The following is a 21,839-nucleotide window of genomic DNA, read 5'->3' on the forward strand; positions in this document are numbered from 1 at the left end:
GACTAAGAGGGTTGGTTCAGTTATTTCCCTCCAACTTACAAAAACTGGAGGCTTTTTAAAGTGACCTAAAAAGTATGTTTGTGAGAATCAGCCTGCATCTCTTATGCAAGTGACTGTTCATCTTGCTTCTGGTTAGTTCACATGTTGTAGCAGTGATTCTTTCCAGATTTATTCAAGATGCATACAGATTCAGCCCTGTTTCTTCTCAGCTAACTACTCAAAGCTCTAACTAGAGGCCTTCATAAATAATTGTTCTTTAAGTCTTCCATAACTCTTCAGCTTTCATTCCATTATTTCTCAAATAGTAATTGAGAAGCTATAACTAAAAAGAGAAAAAAATCATAACTAAATAAGCTTGATTCCATTAGCTTATATTTTATATTCATTTGATTAGCAGGCATTGCACATTACAGTGAAACTGTTTATACTGGTCTTGTATTTTATTTATTTTTAAAAAAATAGAACTAAGGGGACACTTTATATGGAAGACAATTTTTTCAGTGCAGCTGTACAGAAGGCAATGCAAAGAGATGAACTGAGAAAGGCTAACTTTTACTATCATCATGTTACAGGCTTATAGCGCTATGCCAAATATCATGAAATTCCTTCCTGGACCTCACAATAAAGCTGTCACTGACTGTATCAAGATTTGTGACTACATTAGGGCTAGAGTGGAATCTCACAAGAAGACCCTGGATCCAGACAATCCCAGAGACTTTGTTGATTGCCTCCTTATTAAATTAGAAAAGGTATATTGTAAGGATATTTCGCACACAAGTACAAAAGGGACAGAGTTTCAGTTATGCACTTCTGCTCCATTCTCTGATGATGGGAGAAATTTGTACTGTTGAGACTTCAGAAAGCAAAAAATGGTGCCTCCCTCCTGTGCCACAAATACTGCAATAAAATATGCAGCCGCTAGGAATGGTGGTTTCCTAGAAATAGTAATCTTTGTAACAAACAAACTCACTCCTTAAGAAACTGTTGTGTGGCTCTGCCTATAGTGACCTTTTCAGCACTGAGGGAAGTGCCATAGCCCATGTCTATATCATGTCATGAGTTAGCAAAGCCAATTTGGTAGCAGGTAAACCTGTAGAGAAGAGCAATGTTATTTGTTGGGGGTCTGAGAGTCCTGTAGAGAATGGGCTTTTGATGTGTTCCTTAAAATGATTGGGGCCAGGACAAGAACTTAATATGAATTAATTGCTTTAAAACAAATTAAATAATTACCTAATTCAGTCATTGCACTTAAACTATAATTCAGTAGCAAACTTGGAAAAACATTTCAGAAGCTGAATAGTGACAGAATGGCTAGTTTGGGATGCTGGTTTTTTTTTGTTTTTTGTTTTTTGTTTTTTTGTTAATTTCCATCAAATTTAGGGTAGGACTGGGAACCTTTGGGAGCATTGCATTTTCCTATTTCAATCCTGTAATCCTCCAAGCCACATCAAAACAAAATAACAGCCACAAAATCAATAGTATGATTCTAGAACTTTGCACTGAATTCTTTTTAAAAATGTGGAAATAGGAAAATGCTTCTGTCAGATGTTTCCTTCTCATTTTTTTATTTTATAAAGGAGGAGAGGGTTAAAAAATGTCCCTGTCCTTATTGGACAGTACCTGGGAAACCTCCCATGTCCCTTCTGCTGGCAAAGGAGGGTGTAGTTCGAACACAGTTACTCATCTGTTATTTGTTTTTAGGCTTTTGGGTACTATCTGAAAGAGCAAAACAATGTGCCAGATTGCTGGACTGGGGCTAGCAAAACATTCATTGCAAGATTAATCTGGATGCTTTGAGTCATGAGATAAGAAATATCCTTTGAACATTAAGGATTTTTGGCCAGAATGAAAAGGTCTATGGAAGGGGATACCAGTGAATAGAAAGTTTATGAATGAAATGTAATGCTTCAGAGCCAAATTTCAAAAGCTCAGTTTGTGAGATGGAGATAGAGAGGAGATTCGATGAAGAGGAGATAAGAGGAAACTTCTGCATTATAATGGCTTCATAACTGGAAGGAATCTGAGGAAAACTTGATGATACAGGAGAGAAAAAGATGTTATTTGTTTCATTTGCATCTCAGCTGTTTCTATTTCATTTAAACATTGATCTATCTGATCCAAACATCTATTAAGTTACATTGAATTACATTTTGGATTATTCCCTGCCTCCCCTCGAAATTGGTCTAGAAAAAAAGTAAAATGAGAAGTAGGTGGACAATTTTATGACATGATGATGAAGTTACACACTATAAACTTCTACCTTTTATTTTTTTTCTACCTTACTTTACAGGAACAACATTCTAAAGTTATCTGTATGGAAGACTTAATCATGACTGTGTTTGCGCTCTTACTTGCTGGGACAGATACCACAGCCAATGCTATTGCATATGGTATTATCCTTCTGGCCAGGTTCCCAGAAGTCCAAGGTATATGAAATGATTTTTAAATATTTATATTTATATATTCTTTTTAAAATATAGATTCCCAGATATCCTGCAAAGAAAAACTATGACTTGGCATGTTTCCCATGTTTCCAAATATTTATTTATTAGATTTTTATGTGCTCTTTATTATTTTAGAAGCAACTCAAGATGGAGAACATGCCAAGTTTTCCTTCCTTCTCCTATTTTCCCCTAATAACAGAGTAGAGTGATTGAGTTGAGAAACAGTGATTGGCCTATATTACTCAGGTGGCTTTCATGCCCAAAGTGGGAGTAGAAACAGTCTCCTGTCTTCTGGCCTGGTGCCTTAACTGCTAGATCATGCTTTCCCAGTTAGTCTACTAACAAAACTTCGAATAGTAGGAACCTAATATAAATGTTATATACTGTAACTCTAAATATATTTCCTTGGTGATTTGCATATACAGTACCTCTGTTAACAAACATATTGTAAGAATCAATCTTGTAATGAAGGGAAGAACCCTCAAAGCCTCCACATAAAAAAAAGTATATGGTAATTTGAGAACCAGAAGTATTTATCAATGTTCCTTATTAATTTGTGCTGAAATTGAATATAATTGAAATAATTTTAACAATGTTTGAAAATGTATGCCATATTTCAAATACTGATATTCTCATTTAACAATGACTCATTCAGAATCCATTAAAGTTATGATAGATATAAATAAATGGTACGTACAACCAGTCCTCAAAGCAAGGACCATCCATCCAAACAACTTCTTGGTCACATGACCATAATTTGAATATTTGGCAACTGGCTCACTCTTATTATGGCTGTAAGGTCCTATAGTCACTTGATTTACAACCTTTCCTGCTGGCTTCCCACAAGGAATATCAGAGGGCAAACTAGCAGGGAAGGTTGAAAATCATTTTGATAAGTTACCTGTGCTCTGCCCTAGCTTGTTGCAGCCATTCTGGGTCATGCCATGTTTGTGCCATGCCAGCCACTAACACAGTTCCCTTACCCAGCCATGCATGTCTTGCAAGCCAGTCACACACCTTCCTCCATCCCTCAGCTACCATCAATTCCTGCCACACTTATATTGCACTGCACCCCCTGATCTCTAGGCTCCTACGTATTCAGCATCCTTATTGTGGTATAAGATACCCACTTATCATTTACTAACAATGTGTCTTCACAATAGAACCTCTATCCTGTTGCTAAGGAAGGCTTAAGCTGGTTTAAGAGATTCCAACAGGAATATGTTGAAAATCAAATGTCTTCCCTTTGAGACAATTCATGGTGCTTTGAGGAAGCTTAAGGTGACACAACTGAAGACAAAGGTCTACTCTACTCAAGTAGCATTATGTTGGAATTTCACTTGTGGAACCCCCTTCATATGCTTTGTTCTGGGGGCCATCATCTGTTTTACAGTGTTATTTTGCCTGGGGTGTCATATGGTGGTTCCCCCCCCCTGCTCCCTTTTTAGACATTTTTATTGACCCATCAGTTGATTGCAAAGCTTTGAATAGCCCATCCTTATCTTAATCAACATAATTGGAAAATCTCTTGTCCTTTAACATATAAGATAAGGAAATTCCTTAGTGATTGTGGGGTGTTGGAAGCTCTAATTCTTTATTTCTTTTCATAGAATGCTACTATTTAAAAAGTGCATTATATCCTGGAATGTAAACTGATGTAAATATAGCCTTGTTGCAAATTCCAACAACTCAGTCAATGGTTTCATCTGACTGTATAAATATGGCAGTCCACTACATGGCAGCCAAAAGAGAGATAACTCTAATTCTCTGTTATCTATTAGGGGTTGAGAGGTCAATAATTATTTTGGAGAAATATAGAAATTGACAAGCTCTGAAATTGACTACTAGCCTATCCACTTAATAGAAAATGTAACTGAAAGGTGATGGTCTTGCATTTGTTTAGTCTGGGCAGAAAAGAATTCCCTTTTCAATGGCCATCATTGCTCTTGGGGAAGATGGGATTTCTCAGTTTTTCTCCTTATGTAACTTGGTTCAAAAAGTGTGGTGCATCATTGAAAGTGACCTGGTACAGATAAAACTACAAAATGTAGCCATATTTGTATTCTCCTACCCTCTTCTATGATCAGAAACAGGATATATACTGTCATTTGGAGGACCTGTATGAAACTAGCAGAAAACAAGTCCTTTCATGCACCAAAGTATCATTCTTCAACTCTGACTCCAAGAACATTTATGCAGCAGCTGCATCCAGATTATATAAATTTGGATGACCACTATCTTACAGTTAAAGAGTTGGAGAATTTGCTTTCTGTGCTCCTTTGGCATATAGCCATGCTGGCCATATGCCCATGGAAAATGTCTTTGGACAATATTGGCTCTCTCAGTGAAGAAACAGAGATTAGCATCGCACCCTAGAGTCAGGCGCAACTGGACCAGCAGTGGGTTCCTACTGGTTTGGCCCAGTTCAGCCAAACTGATAATGGTATGGTGGCCTGGGTCGCTGGAACTAGCAGAGACCCACGGCTGCTACACCCCCAAACCGGTTCCCCGACTGCCATCGCCATCTTGTTTTTTAGTTCTGCGCATGCACAGAACAATTTTAATTGAACTGCGTATGCACGCACATGAGCAAACCAGCAGTAAAGCTGGCTGGAATCCACCCATGAACTGGACAGGGTAACCTTTACATTTACCTAGTTAAATGTATTGTACTGGAGATGGAGAAGAGGATTGGGTGGGAAAATGAACTTTCAAATTACCAACTAGCTTAGCCCACATTCTGCATGGGAATTGGTGGTAGATTTCCCCAAGTTCTATATCCAGCCAGAGAAAATTGCTATCATTCTTCTTAAGTATCAAGTGGAGAAGTAAATGGAGAGTAGTATAGGATATCTTGTTTAACTATTCTTAAAGGGCATATTGTGCATCTTTGATTATCTGCTCTATAAAGATGAGTGTGATTTAGGTCTGGACTATAACAATGTGTGGTTCATTGCAGCAAAAATCCAACAGGAAAACGATGAGGTTGTGGGACCAAACCGCCAACCCTCCATGGAGGATAAGGTGAACCTGCCATACACCAATGCATTTGCTCATGAGATGCTACGTTTTCAGCCTGGGAGTGTGAGACCTTCCCATGTACAACAACCCAGAATGTGATTTTCAAGGGACAGTTTATCCCTCAGGTATGAAAAATCCCGAAGTTTGAGATTCTGTTTGCGCAGAGATACAGTATGTAACTATAATTGCAGAATGATTAAACTTCTGCTATAATTGCTGCATATATTTTCTTAATATCATTTGAATTTTTAGGACACTAGGTTTTTACAGAACTCTCTACTTATTTGCAAAGGCAAATATTATTCATGATTCTTGGCAATTTCCATCCTGCAGAATTTCATTAATTTCCCTCAAGGTTTTTAGTTATAAAAAAATAATTCTTTTCTTCTTGCACCAAGTAGCTAAGGATGTTCAGAAAGGTGATCAATGCTTTTTCTTGTTAAACTTTTATTCATAATATAATTATGGAAATCATCTCCCAGATTGGAAAAAAGATACTTCAACTATCAGTAAAAATGATGGATTAATGAATCTAACTTGCCTTTATTGGATTCTAAAATTCTGCTTTCCTGATAGAAGAAAAGTAATATTTTGTTGGAGTACTGAATCTGTTTTTCATCTTCATATGTACAGGCATTTTTAATAATTTGTTTCCCAAATAAATGATAATTGGCACGTTTGCAGTTTTTTAAAACAGGTAATTAATTTTGAGAGAGAAAAATAGACAAAGAATGGAAATGAGTATGGAAAAATATATTCCTACCGTAATAGCTTTCCCTCCCTCAACAGTTTTGCCAAAACCATATTTAAAACATCATCTTTAAAATATAGTTAAAATTTTATAGACAATAAAAATGTTTTCTATATGCTTTAATGTTGTAAAATAATAAAATAATGAAACATTTATGTCAGATTTTGGAAGCTATAAATATTCTAAGATAAACATAATATGAATATAAGTAATATTAGAGAACTAGTGTGGTCTTGTGTTTAAAGCAGCAGAGTTGAAACTGGGAGGCCAGCTGTGTGACTTTGGACCAGTCACTTTCTCTCAGCTCTAGGAAGGAGACATTGGCAAGTCACTTCTGAAAACCCTTGCCAAGAAAGCTGCAGGGACTTGTCCTCAAAATCTCACAGAATTAGACACGATTGAACGGAAGATAAAAATATTAAAACAATACTTCAGAATCTCCTCTGTTAAAAGAAGCACCTTCCTGAACCACTAGTTCCTACGTTTTTGATTTCTAATGAAAACTCTCTTTTGTATCCATATTTTTTTTAAAAAGTTTCAAACTTCTCAATGGTATTATTATTTTTACTGCCATTGTATAAAATGCCATATAGTTAAATATAGTTGCATACTAATAGGATATAGCAATAGCTCACTTCAACGCATGCAAATTGGACATCTCAATCTCAGTTGTTCGTCAGAAGATATGACAAAAGTTCTTTAATTTCACAACACACAGGCAGGTTCAACCACAATTTCAACTGAGAAACTTTAGATGTCTTTGATCAGAACAGGATTCAAAATGCAACATAATTCTTAGACATTTGGAACTTGAAAAATGAGCTATCATCAGATAATATAGTAACAAATCTAATTGATAAATCTTTCAAAAGGAACAATAAAGATGAAAGCAAGAGGCTGCAGCACTGAGTACATCCTCCCCATTACACACCCTTTAACAACTCAAATAAACAGGAACAGTCAAGGGAAAAAAATCCCCCCAACTCCACAGAATGCTGTAAACAACAAACCAATTTATTTCTCCACTTTGGAGGGATGATGATATTATTAATCAGATAATAAAATGCCTGCAGGAAAAACCAAGCTGAAAAAAATGTCTGCCAGAGAATGGTGAAGGCCAAGTATAACATTATCAGTGAGCATTGTCTCTGTTCTGGTCTTCTGTATTGTTTTGGGATGTTTTAATCCCCCAACCTCATTCTGGATAAAGAGCACCATAGAGAAATGTATCCAAGCCACTAAATTATAATGGTGCTGCTGTACCAAGGCAGCACAGTATGAACACAAAGGGCATTTCAAAAATAATTCAAAATAAGTTTTTTTTCTGATGAAGAAAACAAATGACACCTTAAATAGCTAACTTTAAATTTCTCAAGAATTTTTAATAACATCACTCCCACTTTTGACTAGATTTTCTTTTGGTAATTTAGATCACAATAGAGAAGCTTCAGAATTTAGGAATTACCCTGAATTCCACCAATAATCTGAAAGTTGCAAAGTTTAATAATACAAATATGGATAAATATAGATTATGTTTGTGAAACATAGAAGACAATTCAGTCTTGTTATATTCTTAATACAACTAATATAATTTTATGTAAGGTCTTAAACATGTGAATATGAAGTGGTCAACACCGGTACCTTGTAAATTGCATCAATGTTTTACTTTTTTAATCTTCCAAGAATTCACATTATTGAAAGAATTAAAAGCAGCCTGTTTCTTTTTGGGGAAAAAAATCCACCTTTGCTCTTTGTATCTTCTTGTCTCCTTAAAGGGCACAACTGTTCTTCCATTGTGGGCTTCAGTGCATTTTGATCCTCTCTGCTGGGATAATCCTGGGACATTTGATCCAGCTAATTTTTTGGATAAGAATGGTGAATTCCAAAAGAAGGATGCCTACTTGCCTTTCTCTGCAGGTAACAGAGGGGTTATGGCTAATTTAGTGATCTGGAGTGTTCAAGGTTGGTCAGTTACCTATAAAGCTGTTGAAAGAAATGTCCTTCTGGGTTCAGCTCCAAGTGGGGAAGAAGACACTGGAGACATGGAGGCTGCTTGGAAAGATGGTTTATTGTTGGACAGGGCCACATGACTTAAGCCCTGACCAGAAAAGGTGATCACATGTTTCAATGTAGGTAGAGAAGAAGAGAAGGGCTGAGGAAGGGGCTTGCTAGGCTTTTTATACCCTGTTTAGTCCCATCTCTCTCTTTCCTGTTCCTGTGTAAGAAATGTATTCTGATTGGTTGTCAGACTCCCATGGTGCCATGCAGGGGGCTACTCTCTAGGCTGTGATGAATTCTCAGATGCCTTGTGGTCAGTTGAGTATATTATCATGCCTTTCTGTAGCTGCTGGTGAAGTCTTTATTATGTAAAGTGGGCTAGCCTGGCCATCTCAATGGGCCTATTGACAAAGTGGGGGTAGGCAGGAAGCTACAGGCAACTATTCTGTCTTTTAAAACATGCTTCTTTTCACATCCAGAGAAACATTCTGCCTTTTCAATATTTCCTAGGATATTTCATTTTTTCTGGGAGAGGGCTGGATGATAACTTCCCATAAGGCTGCTGAACTGTTACTTCACCTATGTTCTTCCTGGCTGCCCTTGCCACAATCTGTATTAGTTTCAAGATGAGCCTGTCCAGAACATGCATAGTAAATGGCGAAATCACAGAGAGAATCTGATTCAATCATGAAGGAAAATTTTTGAACTTTTTAGAACCAGAAGATTCATAGTGACTGCTAATCAACTCCTCCACTAAAGGTTGACTTTTTTTTCTTGAAAAGCCACAAACAAGTAGCATAGAGCAAGGAGATATAGTTCATGATAGGACCAATACACTGGAGGAGATTAATATTTTCTTCTTTTCAGTTTTCTTGATGCTGTCCCTTTGCCTGTTTCTTTTTTGTAAATAAAAGCATTTATTAACAGTTTTAAAAATAGCGTAAAAAACTAATTCAGTCTAAAAAGAAAAGAAAAAAAGAAAAAACAAAAGTGAAGAAAAAAGAATGAAAATATTTTTTTAAAAGCTCCCGATTTCTTTTGCAGCATATACAAGAATGATTAAAAAGTTATTTCCTTAAAAATTAAAAAACCTCACTTTTTTCTGTTATCTATTTTTTCCTAATAATTGAAACTATAAGTCATTTTTTTCTTTTTCATGCAAAAAGACTATAAGAGGTTTTCATATAGCCATAAATAGCAACAGCACTTAGACATATATATCACTTTACAGTGCTTTACAGTCCTCTCTGAGCAGTTTACAAAGTCAGCTTATTGCCCCCAACAATTTGAGTCCTCATTTTACCCACCTTGGAAGGATGGAAGGCTGAGTCAACCTTGAGCCTGGTGAAATCTGAACTGCCAAATTGCAGGCAGCTGCCAGTCAGCAATAGTAGTTTACAGTATTGCACTTAACCACTGTGGCTAATAAATGTAGTTATTGTCTTTTTTCTAATCTAAGAAATTAATTTAGCCATCTCTGCAAGTTCCATCATCTTCACCAACCATTCCTCCATTGTGGGTAATGTTTCCAATTTTGGGCTTACAATAGTCTTGCTGCAGTTGTCATATATAAAAACAAACTTCTGTGATTTGTTTCTAGCTCCTTATTTCTTACTTTTAGTTTTTGTTACTCCCTGAAAAGAATAGCAGGGAGGAGAGGCTCCACCTAGTGTAGGGTGGAGAAATTGAGGCAGAGAGTTAATGTCTCTTCCCAGTGTTGTAGTCTTGATAATGTAGCAACCCCTTCCAATCTTCCCTAATTTTATGATTCTAGGAAGATTCAGGAAACCTGATTATGTCATCTCCATGGCACTATTTTCTTTGCCAATGTGAATGTAAGTCATATAGGTTGCATAGTCAACCAAATATTTAGACTGAATTTGATACTCTTGTTCCACTTATTGATTCCTTTCCATGGACCTTAGGTAGGCAGATGTTCTTGTCTGATGATGTTAAAGACATCAATGCAGGATGTAAGCTGTTCTAAGTAAAGCTGCCTTTTGCAATTGACTGATGATGATTTTGTCAATGCCAATGGTGTTCAAATGGTGCTCTAGTTATTTTGTGATTTCACCTAAGGTGCCTATTACTATTGTTACAGTCTTTGCTTTCTTTTGCTTCAAGACTTTCTAGTTCTGTTTGCAGTTTTTATACTTTGTGATTTTCTCCAGGTATTTCTCTTCTATTCTGTTGTCTCTACATCTATTATCAATATTTTTGTCTTTCTTATCAATAACTGTCACCTCTTGAGTGTTATGTGGCAGGTGCTTATCTATTTGAATTCTAAAGTCTCAAAGCAATTTAGTGTCTTCATTTTCCATTACTTTGTCTGTTTTATAGTCCCACCAGTTGTTGCTTGGAGATAAATGGCATTTTTTGCTAATCTTTCAATGCACCATTGTTGCTACTTTGCCATGCTGCTGTTTGTTGTCAGTCTATTCTATTACTCCATGAACAGAATGTGATCTTCTTGCAGCAGATAATTAGGGGGTCCACTGTTTCTTCAGCTTATTTATAGAGCTGGTATTTACTGTCTTCTCAATTCTTGCTTAGTATGCATTATACATGCATATAAAGTACACAATCAGAATTAGTCTCTTTCTTCCATTTTTCTGCTGTTAGTCATTGTCAGGTCTTCTTGTTACTTGCTTTGCCAGCTATTCTTTTTTTTTTTTAATGTACTGGCCATGTAATATTTGCCTTGCCATGTCACTTTTATATTCTTTGATCTTTCTTATAGATCTGTTAATCTGAGATGAAGCCTTACTTTCTGGATAGCATAAAGACAGTGGATAATTAATTCGTTTGTTTGTTTGCACCCCCCCCCTTTGTAATCTTTAGAAATAACTCAAAATGGCAAACATAGCCAACACTCCCTGTGTATTTATCTTCTTTTTTTTCCCCTCTTCACAGGGAAGAGAGTATGTCCAGGAGAATCATTGGCTAAAATGGAAATCTTCTTATCATTTACCAATATGCTCCAGAACTTCACTTTTGAATTGACTATGGACCCTAAAGACATAGATTTAGAGAACTTGTTTATGGGCTGTAGAAAGGATGGGAAGCATCGGTACATTCGGGCAATCAAACATAAAATATAAATTAGCAATTGTCTCAAAAACAAATTTCCTCCATCCCAGCCCTAAATTTCTAATACTGTGTTCAAAGTTTCAGAAATGGAGTGCTGAAAAATAAAAGCATTCAAAATATATTTCAGTAAATGACTGTTCTACTACAAATAGCACCATCACCACCATTACAGTTATTTCTACTGATGTTTGAATTTTGATTTCATCCAGAGAATCTGATTCACAAAAGCACAAACTTTTTCAAGCTAAAGGTTGATTTAACTTTTTAGTAGTATGACAGGACCATAACCTCAATTTTAGACTGAAACCATGCCAAAAATTAAGATTTATTCAATTTGAATGTAACTAAAATAAATGAAAAATAGTTAACATTGAAGAATTATTTTAAAAAATATGTCATTAAAAATGCCGTTTGGCATCCTTTTAGGAAAGAATTTTAGTGATGCTGGTAACCAAAATCTAATCAATGTTTTCTTGTCTTTGTTGAAATACAGACACCATAGTACAGAATCAGAGTTTCATAATATGAATCATATGTAATATAACTTTTAATTGGAATTGGAATTGGAATTGATTTTATTTGTAGGCCGCCCTTTTCCCTGAGGGGACTCAGGGCGGCTCACAGAAACCAGGGAGAGGGGAATACAATACAATACAATACTAAGACAACACGTAATAAAATAATACGCAATTGATTTCAGTAAAATGATTTCAATGTAATCTGAGAGTAGTTTCTTACTATTATCTAAAACAAATAAAAGTTTTTGACCTGAATGCTCATTGTGCTTGTTTATTTAGCCAAAATGTATGAACAATATGAACAAAATGAAACTTAACGGTATTTCCTCAACCTTAGACATGGCAGAAATTTCTAAAACTAAAAGGGATGAAGCTGAATTCATACTGTTGGAAGAAATGTCCTTCTGGGTTTGGCTCCAAGTGGGGAAAAAGACACTGGAGGCATGGAGGCTGCTTGGAAAGATGTTTTTAATAGTGGACAGGACCACATGGCTTGAGTCCTGAACAGAAAAGGTGATCACATGCTTCAATGTTGGTGGAGAAGAGAAGAGAAAAAGGGAAGAAGAGAAGCTGAGTCCCTAGTTTTATGCCGGCCTCTGGCCTTTGATCTTGAGCTTGTATTCAGATTGGTTGTAAGACTCCCATGGGGCTATGCAGGGGCAACTCTCTGGCTGCGTTTTGAATCCAGGTTTGGTTGAGTTCTCAGATGCCATGTGGCAAGTTGGGTAAAGGGCCAATATTATCATGCCTTAATCCCATCACTCTGGAGCTGAAGGGGAGAACTCTTTATTATGTAAAGTGGACTAGTTCAGGCGTTAATGGCTCATTAACAAAGGGGGATGGGCAGGAAGCTGCAGGCAGCGATTCTGTCTTTTAAAACATGTTTCTTCCTTTTCGCGTCCAGATAAATATTCTGCCTTTTCAATATTTCCTAGGATATTTCATTTTTTCTGGGAGAGGGCTGGGTGATAACTTCCTACAATACTAAGAAGAACATTTTAAACAGAAATGTGAAGATAGTTCTCCCTCGCACTGGAGGCTCATTGTGGGAAAGAGAGCAGGGAGGAAGAAAAATGTGGGATTAAGAATATGGAAAGAAAGACACTATAGCAAGCTCAGTACTACAAACTGTTGGGGTGTAGTATGACCTGTTTCTCAGTACCTGATCAAAACTATGTCAGTTCCAAGGAGGAAGCCTTCCCCTTATTTATTTTTATTTTTATTTTTTATTTATTTTGTCAAGCATGTATTAGACAACATCTATAAGTAAAAACATGATTTTTGATACATGAAATGAATACAGGGGGGAAAAAAGAAACATTAGATGAGGGATGGCATTCATGCTGGTTACTTGCTGCCAGCCAGATTCTCCAAAGGGAAACTTCCTTATTTATTATTTTAAATGGTCTCTCTCCCATTTAAAGGGGGGGGGGGGACAAAGACTTTTTTTTTGAAACTCATATAATATTAATGGCTGAAACTTGAAACTTTGGCACCATCAAACCAGTAAGTCTGAGACAATTCTGTTTTGTTTCTGATTTGCCTTAGAGAAGACATGAAATGAACGTGACAGAGGAAGAAAAAATAACTCCCTTTGGTTCATTTATAGAAAATGAATCAATGGATAGTACTGGCTTTCCAAGATTTCTCCACCTAGGGATTTTAGGATTTCTAAAATAAGATTAATCCCAGTTATCTCACAGCCATCTTTTCAATCTTCAACATCTATCCGACATTTAACAGATAGTAAATAGTTAACAGATAATTCTGAAGCTGATCGCTGTTTAATTGCACTTCCTGCTTTGTATTAATTGGTTGATGCCCTTTGTCTAATGGAATTTACATGCATGCTTACTGTAAAAGTATCCACTCAGGCACATTTTAGGAGAATTACGGTAGCAACTGGGTCTCCTAGGAGTTTTTTTTAAAAGCGTTCCACCAACAGAAACTAGCCGGGGTTCTTATTGACAGTTTTGGCTTGCTGTTGCTTGGAGTCGAATTAGAATAGTTAGGCAAGGGGAGATTAAGGGGCTGGTTGCATTTTACCAGTTGCTCCACCTATTCACTTCCTTCGTGAATCAGAGATTGCTGTCATGAAGACACCTTCAGTTGCGGAGGATGAGGCAACCCATGAATATAAATTAAAGTATGCCCCAGACTTAAGATGTGAGAAGCAAACAGACTTGGTTCCGGTTTGCTACCGCTGCAAATCCTGCATCTTGTCCTGGAAGATTTTTTCCACCCGAGAGTGGTTTGTTCGGGCCAGCCAAGCAACTCAGAGGACGTTCGTGATGGGGATCATCAACCGGTTCGAAAGCTACGATCTCCTGAAATACTCATGGAACCTCCTACAGGCTATCGATGCCAAGGATTTTAACTATTCCCGTTCCAGCGTCAGCTCCACCTTCAGAGCCTCTTCTGCTCTGGATCGGGCAATGGATCCACAGAAACTGGCGCAATCCATGGCGGATCTTTGGAGATGGTTCGCAGGCACCTGCTTTTGGACCAAAGCAAACTACATACTTCTCTTGCTGCAAATGTGCGACTCAAAGTTGTTGCTGATGGCTGCTACTCTGATCCGTATCCTCATAGGTGAACACGAGAATGCCATGCCTGAAAACGTGGAAAAAGGTAAATTTCACTATTTGCCACAATTGCGGGAGCTTTTTTTTTTTTTTTAGCATCAGCGACGTGGGGGAGGGATCGCAGGGTTTTAGTTGTTGATGTTCCACCATCAGGTCTAGTAGTTAAAGCATCAGGCTAAAAACTGGGAGTCTTGAGTTCTAGTCCTGCTTTAGACTGCAGCTGCAAGCCTAAAAGATCAGTCACTCTCTCTGGGCTCACTTCACCAGGTTATTGTTGCAGAGAAAATAGGAGAAGGAAAGACTACTAGGTATGTTTGCTGCCTTGAATTATTTATAAAATTAATAAAGATGGGATTAAAATCTAATAAAGAAATAAACAATGAAGTTTACCCAAGGCATTATCCCATTTTCATCACTCAAAATATCTAATGATCATCAATTAGCTTGCAGCATTGCTGTATATCTGTTGTTCAAGAAAAATACACTAAGTGCAAAAGGAATGATTCGATGGTAAGTAGGTAAATACTGTATATATAATGTGACTGCAGCATAAATTGATATCCAGAAAATAAATTGTAGCGTGGATTGTAGTTACCTGTAATAATTTATGTTCTTAATTTTTGTAACACCAAACTCCTGATGATAGACTGTGAAGTATAAAACACAATACAAAAAATAAAATTGTGTGCCATCAAGTTATTTTTTTACTCCTAGTGACCACATAAATATATTTTATTCATCAGGATATATCCCCAACCTGTTCTTACAAGTCTCCCAACAATGCATCTATTGCCACTGGAACTGAGTACATCCACCTTGTTGCTAGTTCTCTTCATCTTTTTCCTTCCATCTTTCCTAACATTACAGCCTTTTATTCTGTGTTGAATTATCAAAATTACACTAACAGGAATATCCTATTGATAACTTCTAATCTTTACAAGCTCTCCGGAACTTCATTTTTATCACCTTCCTAAATACTCGGAGAGAAGGTGCCACCTAGATTTCCTGCTCCTGAATTTCATAATGTGCAATACATTTTGAAGAGAATATTTGCAGCTCAGGTTGAACAATGAAGGCCTTGGTGCTCTCGAGGTTGTTGTTGGGTAATGAAATTTCTACAAGAAATCAGCCAAATTCAGAGAGTGTCCAGGACCCCACAATAAAATATATTTGCTATATGCTACCCAGAGTGACTTGTTTTGTGAGATGGACGACTATATACATTTAGGAGGGAGAATAAATAAAACATATTATTTTTACAATTTTATTTCCATATTTTGTCTATGTCTTATGTTCAGCATTCCTTAAGGTATCCACCAAATATAACTTTCCCCCCCCAAAATATTCATCCTGTCATGTCACCGTTCCAAACATGTATTCTTGTGTATATAATTTTTACTCCCAAGGGGAGTAAACAAAATTAATTACTTGTTTGTTCAAATTCCCATGAGGGGAACTTCTGCCAGACTGTTCAGAGGTGAGCTCAGCCTTATTTCTGTTTTCTGCCACATGTCCAATCACAACTAGAAGCCTCTATCTGGCTGTTCCCAAGAGAATGAAACTTAGTCTTTGGAGATTCTTGTAAATACATAAGCAACAATAAAGAAGCAACTATTTACAGTGTTCATTCTCATTCCTGGCATGCTGTCTGGAACTGAAAGTTGGGTCTGGAACTGTATCAGATTATTTTTTCCTATTAAAGTACTGTAGCATTATTGAGTGGTATATAAGACTAAGTGCTATTGCTTTTGCTAAATGCCCAAATCTCAGTAGAAGAGCTGAAGAACAAGAAGTTGGTTTCTCTTGTCTTCCCATCTGGAGCCATATTTTTATGAAATTGTTCTGCTTTCCCTTTCCGTTTGTTCTTGCTCAATTATTTTCATCTTTCAATCTATGACAGAAGAATATGAAAAGCGGAGCAAATCTGACATGCGTCCTCTTCTCCCCATGAGATCTACACTTTCCCAAGTGGGTGAAACCCAGTTTCTTTCAAAAGCAAGCAGCGTGTTTGGTATGGTTTGATTTTTATGTACTGTATAGTATATACGGTTCCACCACAAAAGCGCGTAGGACAAAATCGCGCTCGACAAAAGCGCGCTGTGACGTCATCACAGCGCGACGAAAAAGTTCGAAAAATGTAAAAATAAAGCGAAAACCTTACCCTAAGCCCCCCAAACCTAACCCTAAACCTAACCCTAAACCTAACTCTTAACGTAACCCTAAACCTAACCCTAAACCTAACCGTTAAAGTAACGAAAAACCTAACGCTAGCCCTTAACCTAACCCTAACGCTAAAGCTAACCCTAACCCTTAACCTAACCCTAACCCTAACCCTAAACCTAACCCTTACCTTTATGTGAATCGGCTTGCTTTAATTTAATTTTTATTAATTTTTATTTGAATTTTTCGATCTTTTTCGTCGCGCTGTGATGACGTCAAAGGCGCGATTTTGTCGATTGCGCTTTTGCCGTCCGCGCTTTTGACGGGTCACGAGTATATACAATATACAATGTAAGTCATGTTTAACATGCAGTTTTCTTTATGTGAACACATTTATATGAATAACAATACTATTTTTTTTCATTATGAAAATGAAAATTCCCAGTGCAGTATGGTCAATCTATGCCCACTTCTGTATATGTTCTATTTGTCAGCATGAGTTTCCCATAAGGAGATAGCAATGTTATTTTGGATTAGACTGAAGACCTGCATATAACTTGTTCTTACAATGGCTGATCACTGCACATGTACAGGTGAAGTCTGTGCAGAGGAAATGAATTATACAGCATATTTCTCCCCACAAACATACCTCTTACATTCCCTTAACATAGATTGACATATAATGATAATAAGCATTAGCAAGTAAGGTGACAAATACTATGGATTTGGATAGCTTATGAGGAGCAGAGTGGCTAGCGTGGTTAGGACACTGTGTTGACAAGTAGCAAGCTTGTGTTTGAGACCCGAGTGCTGCCATGGAGCAGGGTGAGCTTTGCTCTAGCTTCTTTGGGGACATGAATGGGGTCCACAATTGGTATGCATCAGCAATGCTTATGTCACCAGCTAATCCTTTCAACCCAGAAGTGCCTCAGTGCCTCTGAAACAAGTGCAATGTGATACTTATTGTAGTGTTTTTCAAACTTGGTAATTTCACGTGTGTGGACTGATTGAGGGCTGGAAGGTTGGCTGAGGAATTCTGGGAGTAGAAATCTATGCATCTTAAAGTTGTCAAGATTGAAAAAATAAGGGTTTATTGGGAAAAGGCTAACAGGATTCTAGCTTGCCTGCCTCCTCAACCTCTCTTCTAAGACTTTAACTTTAACTTTAACTTTTAATAGATTTATATGCCGCCCAATCCCATAGGACAGAGTGGCAGATCTATGTCACTTTTCTCTATTGCACCTAGTAAACAATGTGGAATCCAGTAGTTCATCTATGAATCACTCAGGTTTTGCATTTGGGTTCATTAATGCCTTGTTGTCCTTGCACATTATAACTTGTACCTTGTTTTTCTTTTCTTTTCTTACCACAGGTAATATCCATGTACAAAAGATTTGGTCCAAACAATCAGATAATATCTTCAAAAAAGCACTGAATGAGCTGGAAAGTGATACTAACTATTTTGCAGTACTGACTTTGCACGCAACCACTCCACCTGCTTCTCCTCAGCTGTCCCCCAACAAATCCAAAGATTTCATCCGGTATCTGCCTGTCCACTTATCAAAATCCATTTTGAGTAAGGATCTTATATCTCCTCAACCTTTTCTTCTCTACAATAGCCACCCCCACACCCCCACACCCCTCCCCCCCCCGGTTTGGGATGCTTTCCTTGCAGGAGCCCATTCAATCAACCCAGCTCCCTAGCTGACTGCAACAGTGCTGAATAAGCTATAAATGTTCCATGTTCCTCAGAAGTTAACAAGTATGCAAATAGATAAACAAAGCAATCAAAAGTGAGTTAGAGAGGGAAAAGCAAGGAGTGAACTGGCCAGTATTTCTCCCAGATCCAGAGATTTAAAAGGGCTATATTGACAACACAGGAGAGTGGTAAGAGAGGCCAACCATAAGAGATATAGGAACAAGGTTTGCCAAGATGAAAATAATCCAAGCTACATGGAAGTTTAGGAATTATTTACAGGATGCGCCCAGCTATTTAACAATGGCTTTAAAGTCCTTCCTTGATGGAACCCCTAAAATATACTATCCGTCAAGAACCGTCCCTGTTGAGTCTGAGAAAGTGTGAAAACTGTTCAGGCTTGTAAGAGTGATGGTTAGTTTTACTGGTTGCATTTGTTGTTTTAAACCTGTTGATGGCAAATGGAATCATTCTTCAGTTTAGAATCTGAAGTCTATTATGTTTATCTCAATTTTGTTTTCGTTATTATGGCTCTAAAGAAGGAGTGTCCAACTCAATTTCACTGAGGGCTGCATAGAGTTGTGTTTGACCTCCAATGGCGAGGTGGGCATGGCCAGCTTGACATCACTTGCGTCAAGGGTGCCTGTGGTGGCCCGAGTATTCTGCCAGTGAAAACAGGCCCCCAAGCTCCGTTTCTGGCTGCAATGGCCTTCTGCAACCCTCTGCCCGTGAAAATGGAGCTCGCAAGGTCCGCCTGCAGCTCTCCTGAGCTCCATTTTTATCGGCAGAGGCACTGTGGGGTGGTCCTTTGCTGTTTCCATGGTGGCCCCGCTGGCCACATCTAAGCACCCTGCAATCCGAATCCAGCCCATGGGCCTTGAGTTTGACGCTCCTGCTCTAAAGTCTCAGAGATCCCAAGAACACATTTTGCTCTAATAAATCTGGGAGGATTCTGCTTATACTATAGTCAAACCATTTTAAACTTATTGTAACCAGGGAATAAACTGGCCATCTCAGTTACTATCCTGCTCTTCTACTGAGCTGATGGGGCCCAAACTGATTGGGGGTGGGGAGGAGAGAAACAGTAATTTTGGTGAAAATCAATATTTTTTTATTTTGGATTTTCCAGGAATGTTAGACATGAAAACCTTATCACGATGTGCCTCTGTAAGTCCGCACTGGAACTTTTTGGTCAAACAAGTTAAATGTGATGTAGTAGCAAATTATGTTCTCCGAAGTCAGATTTCATTTTTTCAGGTATGTGTAGTAGATTCATTTCCTCTTATCCAAGCATTGGCATGCATGGAGAAAATTCCTTCCTTGTAATTGCCTCATAAAGGAGCAGGACTTTTTAGCTTCCTTTCCACTTAGCACTATTGTCCTCTTCTTCTTCCTCCGAGCTGCATCTGAGAAGGCAACTTTTAAGCTTGACAGCTGACCAGCTTAACATCTGGAAGAGTGTTCCCCTGGAACATATCTGCCTGACTTAATATGTTTATTATATATAGCAAATGTACAGTGACTTTTTATTCATGTGAACATTATACTCATTTCCAATGAAATATTTGCCTTTCATTGTAGGATCTTATAAATGCTCAGCTCCATCCAGTCGCCTGCCTGGATTAAGAATTTACAGGATCATAAAAAGGGATTTACAATGATTTTATTCTCTAGTGTGGGTGTTTCTTTCCTCCAATTAACAATGTAAATAGTTATTGCAGGGCTGGTTTTACCTGCACATTATTAGGCAGAGTAAAGCAACTAGCTTAGGAAACCATCAGATCTCCCCCACTCTAATTTTATTTATTAATTAAATTTATGTGGTGTCCATCTTGTCCAAAGATGACTCTGAGTGGCTAACAAACATTAAAACTATCACACATTAAAATAATAAAGAAAACATAGCAATTGTACATGTACCACTTCATAATGCTTTACAGCCTTCTCTAAGTTGTTTACAGCATTAGCATATTGTTCCCAACAATCTGGGTCCTCATTTTACTGACTCTGGAAGGATGGAAGGCGGGGTGGGTTTCAAAAACCTTTATTACCAATTCAGTGGGCATGGCTAGGTGGGAGGGGCATGTGACTGAGTGGGCTGCACATGCCCACTCAGTCATATGCCTGCCCCCCCAGCCATGCCCACCAAACCGGCAAAAATTTCTGCTGGGAGGCTGGCAAAAAAGCCTCGTTTTCTCCACTGCCACAGCTGCTGCTTCCTCAGCGTTGACCCCCCCCCCAGCCTTTCCCTGTGCCTCAGCATTGGCCAGCATCTCCCAAAGCCAGTGCCATTGTAACCGTGACGGATGGGCGGTAGGCCAGCAAGCTGGGCACCCAAAAATGGTGCAGAGGCACAGGCATAGGCTGGGAGGGAGGTGCAACACACTGAAGGCTCCCACAGTTCCTGAATCCTCTTCCATCCTCGGCTGTTGCGAAGAAAAAGAGGCGACTCTGGATGGGCGGCGCCCGCTTCATTCTCTTTGATAGCTGCCTTGCAAAATGTCAGAAAATTTCTCTCAGGGCAGAATTTCACAACCTTGCAGGTTGCCACTCACTTTCTACTAGGAATTGAGATCGCCAGACTCAAGGATACCTACATTTGATGCAGCATCTGCAGCACCACAATGCGCATAGTCTTCAAAGCACCACAGCCGTCTTCTCGGGGTTCCAGATTTCTGGAATTTCTCCAGTAGGAAAACGAGCGCCTAGACCCAGCAAGCCTAAAGGGGAGAGGGGGCTGAAGGCAGCTAAAGGAGACGTTTTCCCACTTGGTGCTTCTACCTCCTTTCTCCCCCTTCCCAGACAACAGGCCATCAAGCCTAAACTTTCACATTGCTTTTTCGGTCCAGCAGGGGGAGTGGGCAGGCCAGAGCCGTGTGGCTGTGAATGGGCAAGTCGAGAGGGGAAAACGCAGGTATGTTGGGTGCCTGCCCGCCTGCTCAGAACCTGCTTGTTCCTCTCCAGATTCTCTCTGCATCCTCACTTTTATTCCTGCAAAACATGGTGTTAACCATGAGGAGAAGTGGGGCAGGTGAGAGCAGTCGTGGGTCCAACCCAGTCAACCTCAAGAGGTGACTGAGAGGAAGAGTGGTGCTCGCTGAGGTGACTTAGCTTGCTTTCCCGTTTCCCTAGCAGAAGCCTTCCCCCCCTCTCCCTCATTTCTCCCCAGCCACACTCACCTCACACCACTCCATCACTGCACAAAGCAGCTAGATGGGGGAGGGGCCCCATCTCATGAAGCCACCGCTGTTGTACCTACAATGGGGATGGGGGCAGGCCGGCAAGCTGGGTGCCTGAAAACAGCTTGGAGGCTGGGAGGGGGGTGCAGGAGGCTCCCTACAGTTCCTTGGCTCCTCTTCCATCCTCGGCTGTTGCAAAGAAGTGGCGGCTCTGGGTGCACCACACCCCCTTCATTCTCTTTGAGAACGAAGCAAGCTGGTTTGGGGGTGTGGCCAGCCAGCCGTCACTACCAGTTTGGCAACCCAGGCCCAATTACCACTACCAGTTCGCCCGAACCGATGCAAACTGGGAGCAACCTGCCTCTGATGGAAGACTGAGTCAACCTTGAGCCAGTCA

General features: G+C 38.9%; 2 protein-coding genes and 1 long non-coding RNA gene across 3 annotated transcripts in view; 2 read left to right on the top strand and 1 right to left on the bottom strand.

The window, feature by feature from the left end:
- The first annotated feature begins 584 nt into the window (after nucleotides 1-584).
- On the top strand, nucleotides 585-11,610 carry LOC106538300 (cytochrome P450 2C31-like). Its single transcript, XM_087708247.1, is given in 6 exon segments — nucleotides 585-749; nucleotides 2,291-2,426; nucleotides 5,404-5,526; nucleotides 5,529-5,590; nucleotides 7,992-8,133; nucleotides 11,128-11,610. Coding segments are annotated over 6 exon segments (816 nt in total). The 3' UTR covers nucleotides 11,316-11,610.
- A 2,274-nt stretch (nucleotides 11,611-13,884) lies between these two features.
- FBXW10B (F-box and WD repeat domain containing 10B) overlaps nucleotides 13,885-21,839 on the top strand; it is a 33,811-nt gene continuing 25,856 nt past the window's right edge. The window contains exons 1-4 of the mRNA XM_087709810.1: nucleotides 13,885-14,453; nucleotides 16,308-16,418; nucleotides 17,940-18,143; nucleotides 19,393-19,520. Of these exons, the coding sequence (XP_087565936.1) occupies nucleotides 13,916-14,453; nucleotides 16,308-16,418; nucleotides 17,940-18,143; nucleotides 19,393-19,520 (981 nt within the window). The 5' untranslated portion in view covers nucleotides 13,885-13,915. The remainder of the gene's footprint in view (nucleotides 14,454-16,307; nucleotides 16,419-17,939; nucleotides 18,144-19,392; nucleotides 19,521-21,839) is intronic.
- Nucleotides 14,330-21,155, bottom strand: LOC148048134 (uncharacterized). Its single transcript, XR_015695991.1, has 3 exons — nucleotides 20,861-21,155; nucleotides 15,003-15,054; nucleotides 14,330-14,435 (listed from the first exon to the last, which is right to left on the bottom strand). It is a non-coding gene; the product is annotated as an uncharacterized LOC148048134 (long non-coding RNA).

The sequence above is a fragment of the Thamnophis sirtalis genome, unplaced genomic scaffold (genome assembly GCF_051295495.1).
Source record: "Thamnophis sirtalis isolate CommonGarterSnake01/CBP01778 unplaced genomic scaffold, rThaSir2_p1.2 scaffold_3, whole genome shotgun sequence".
In the NCBI taxonomy this organism is placed as follows: domain Eukaryota; kingdom Metazoa; phylum Chordata; class Lepidosauria; order Squamata; family Natricidae; genus Thamnophis; species Thamnophis sirtalis.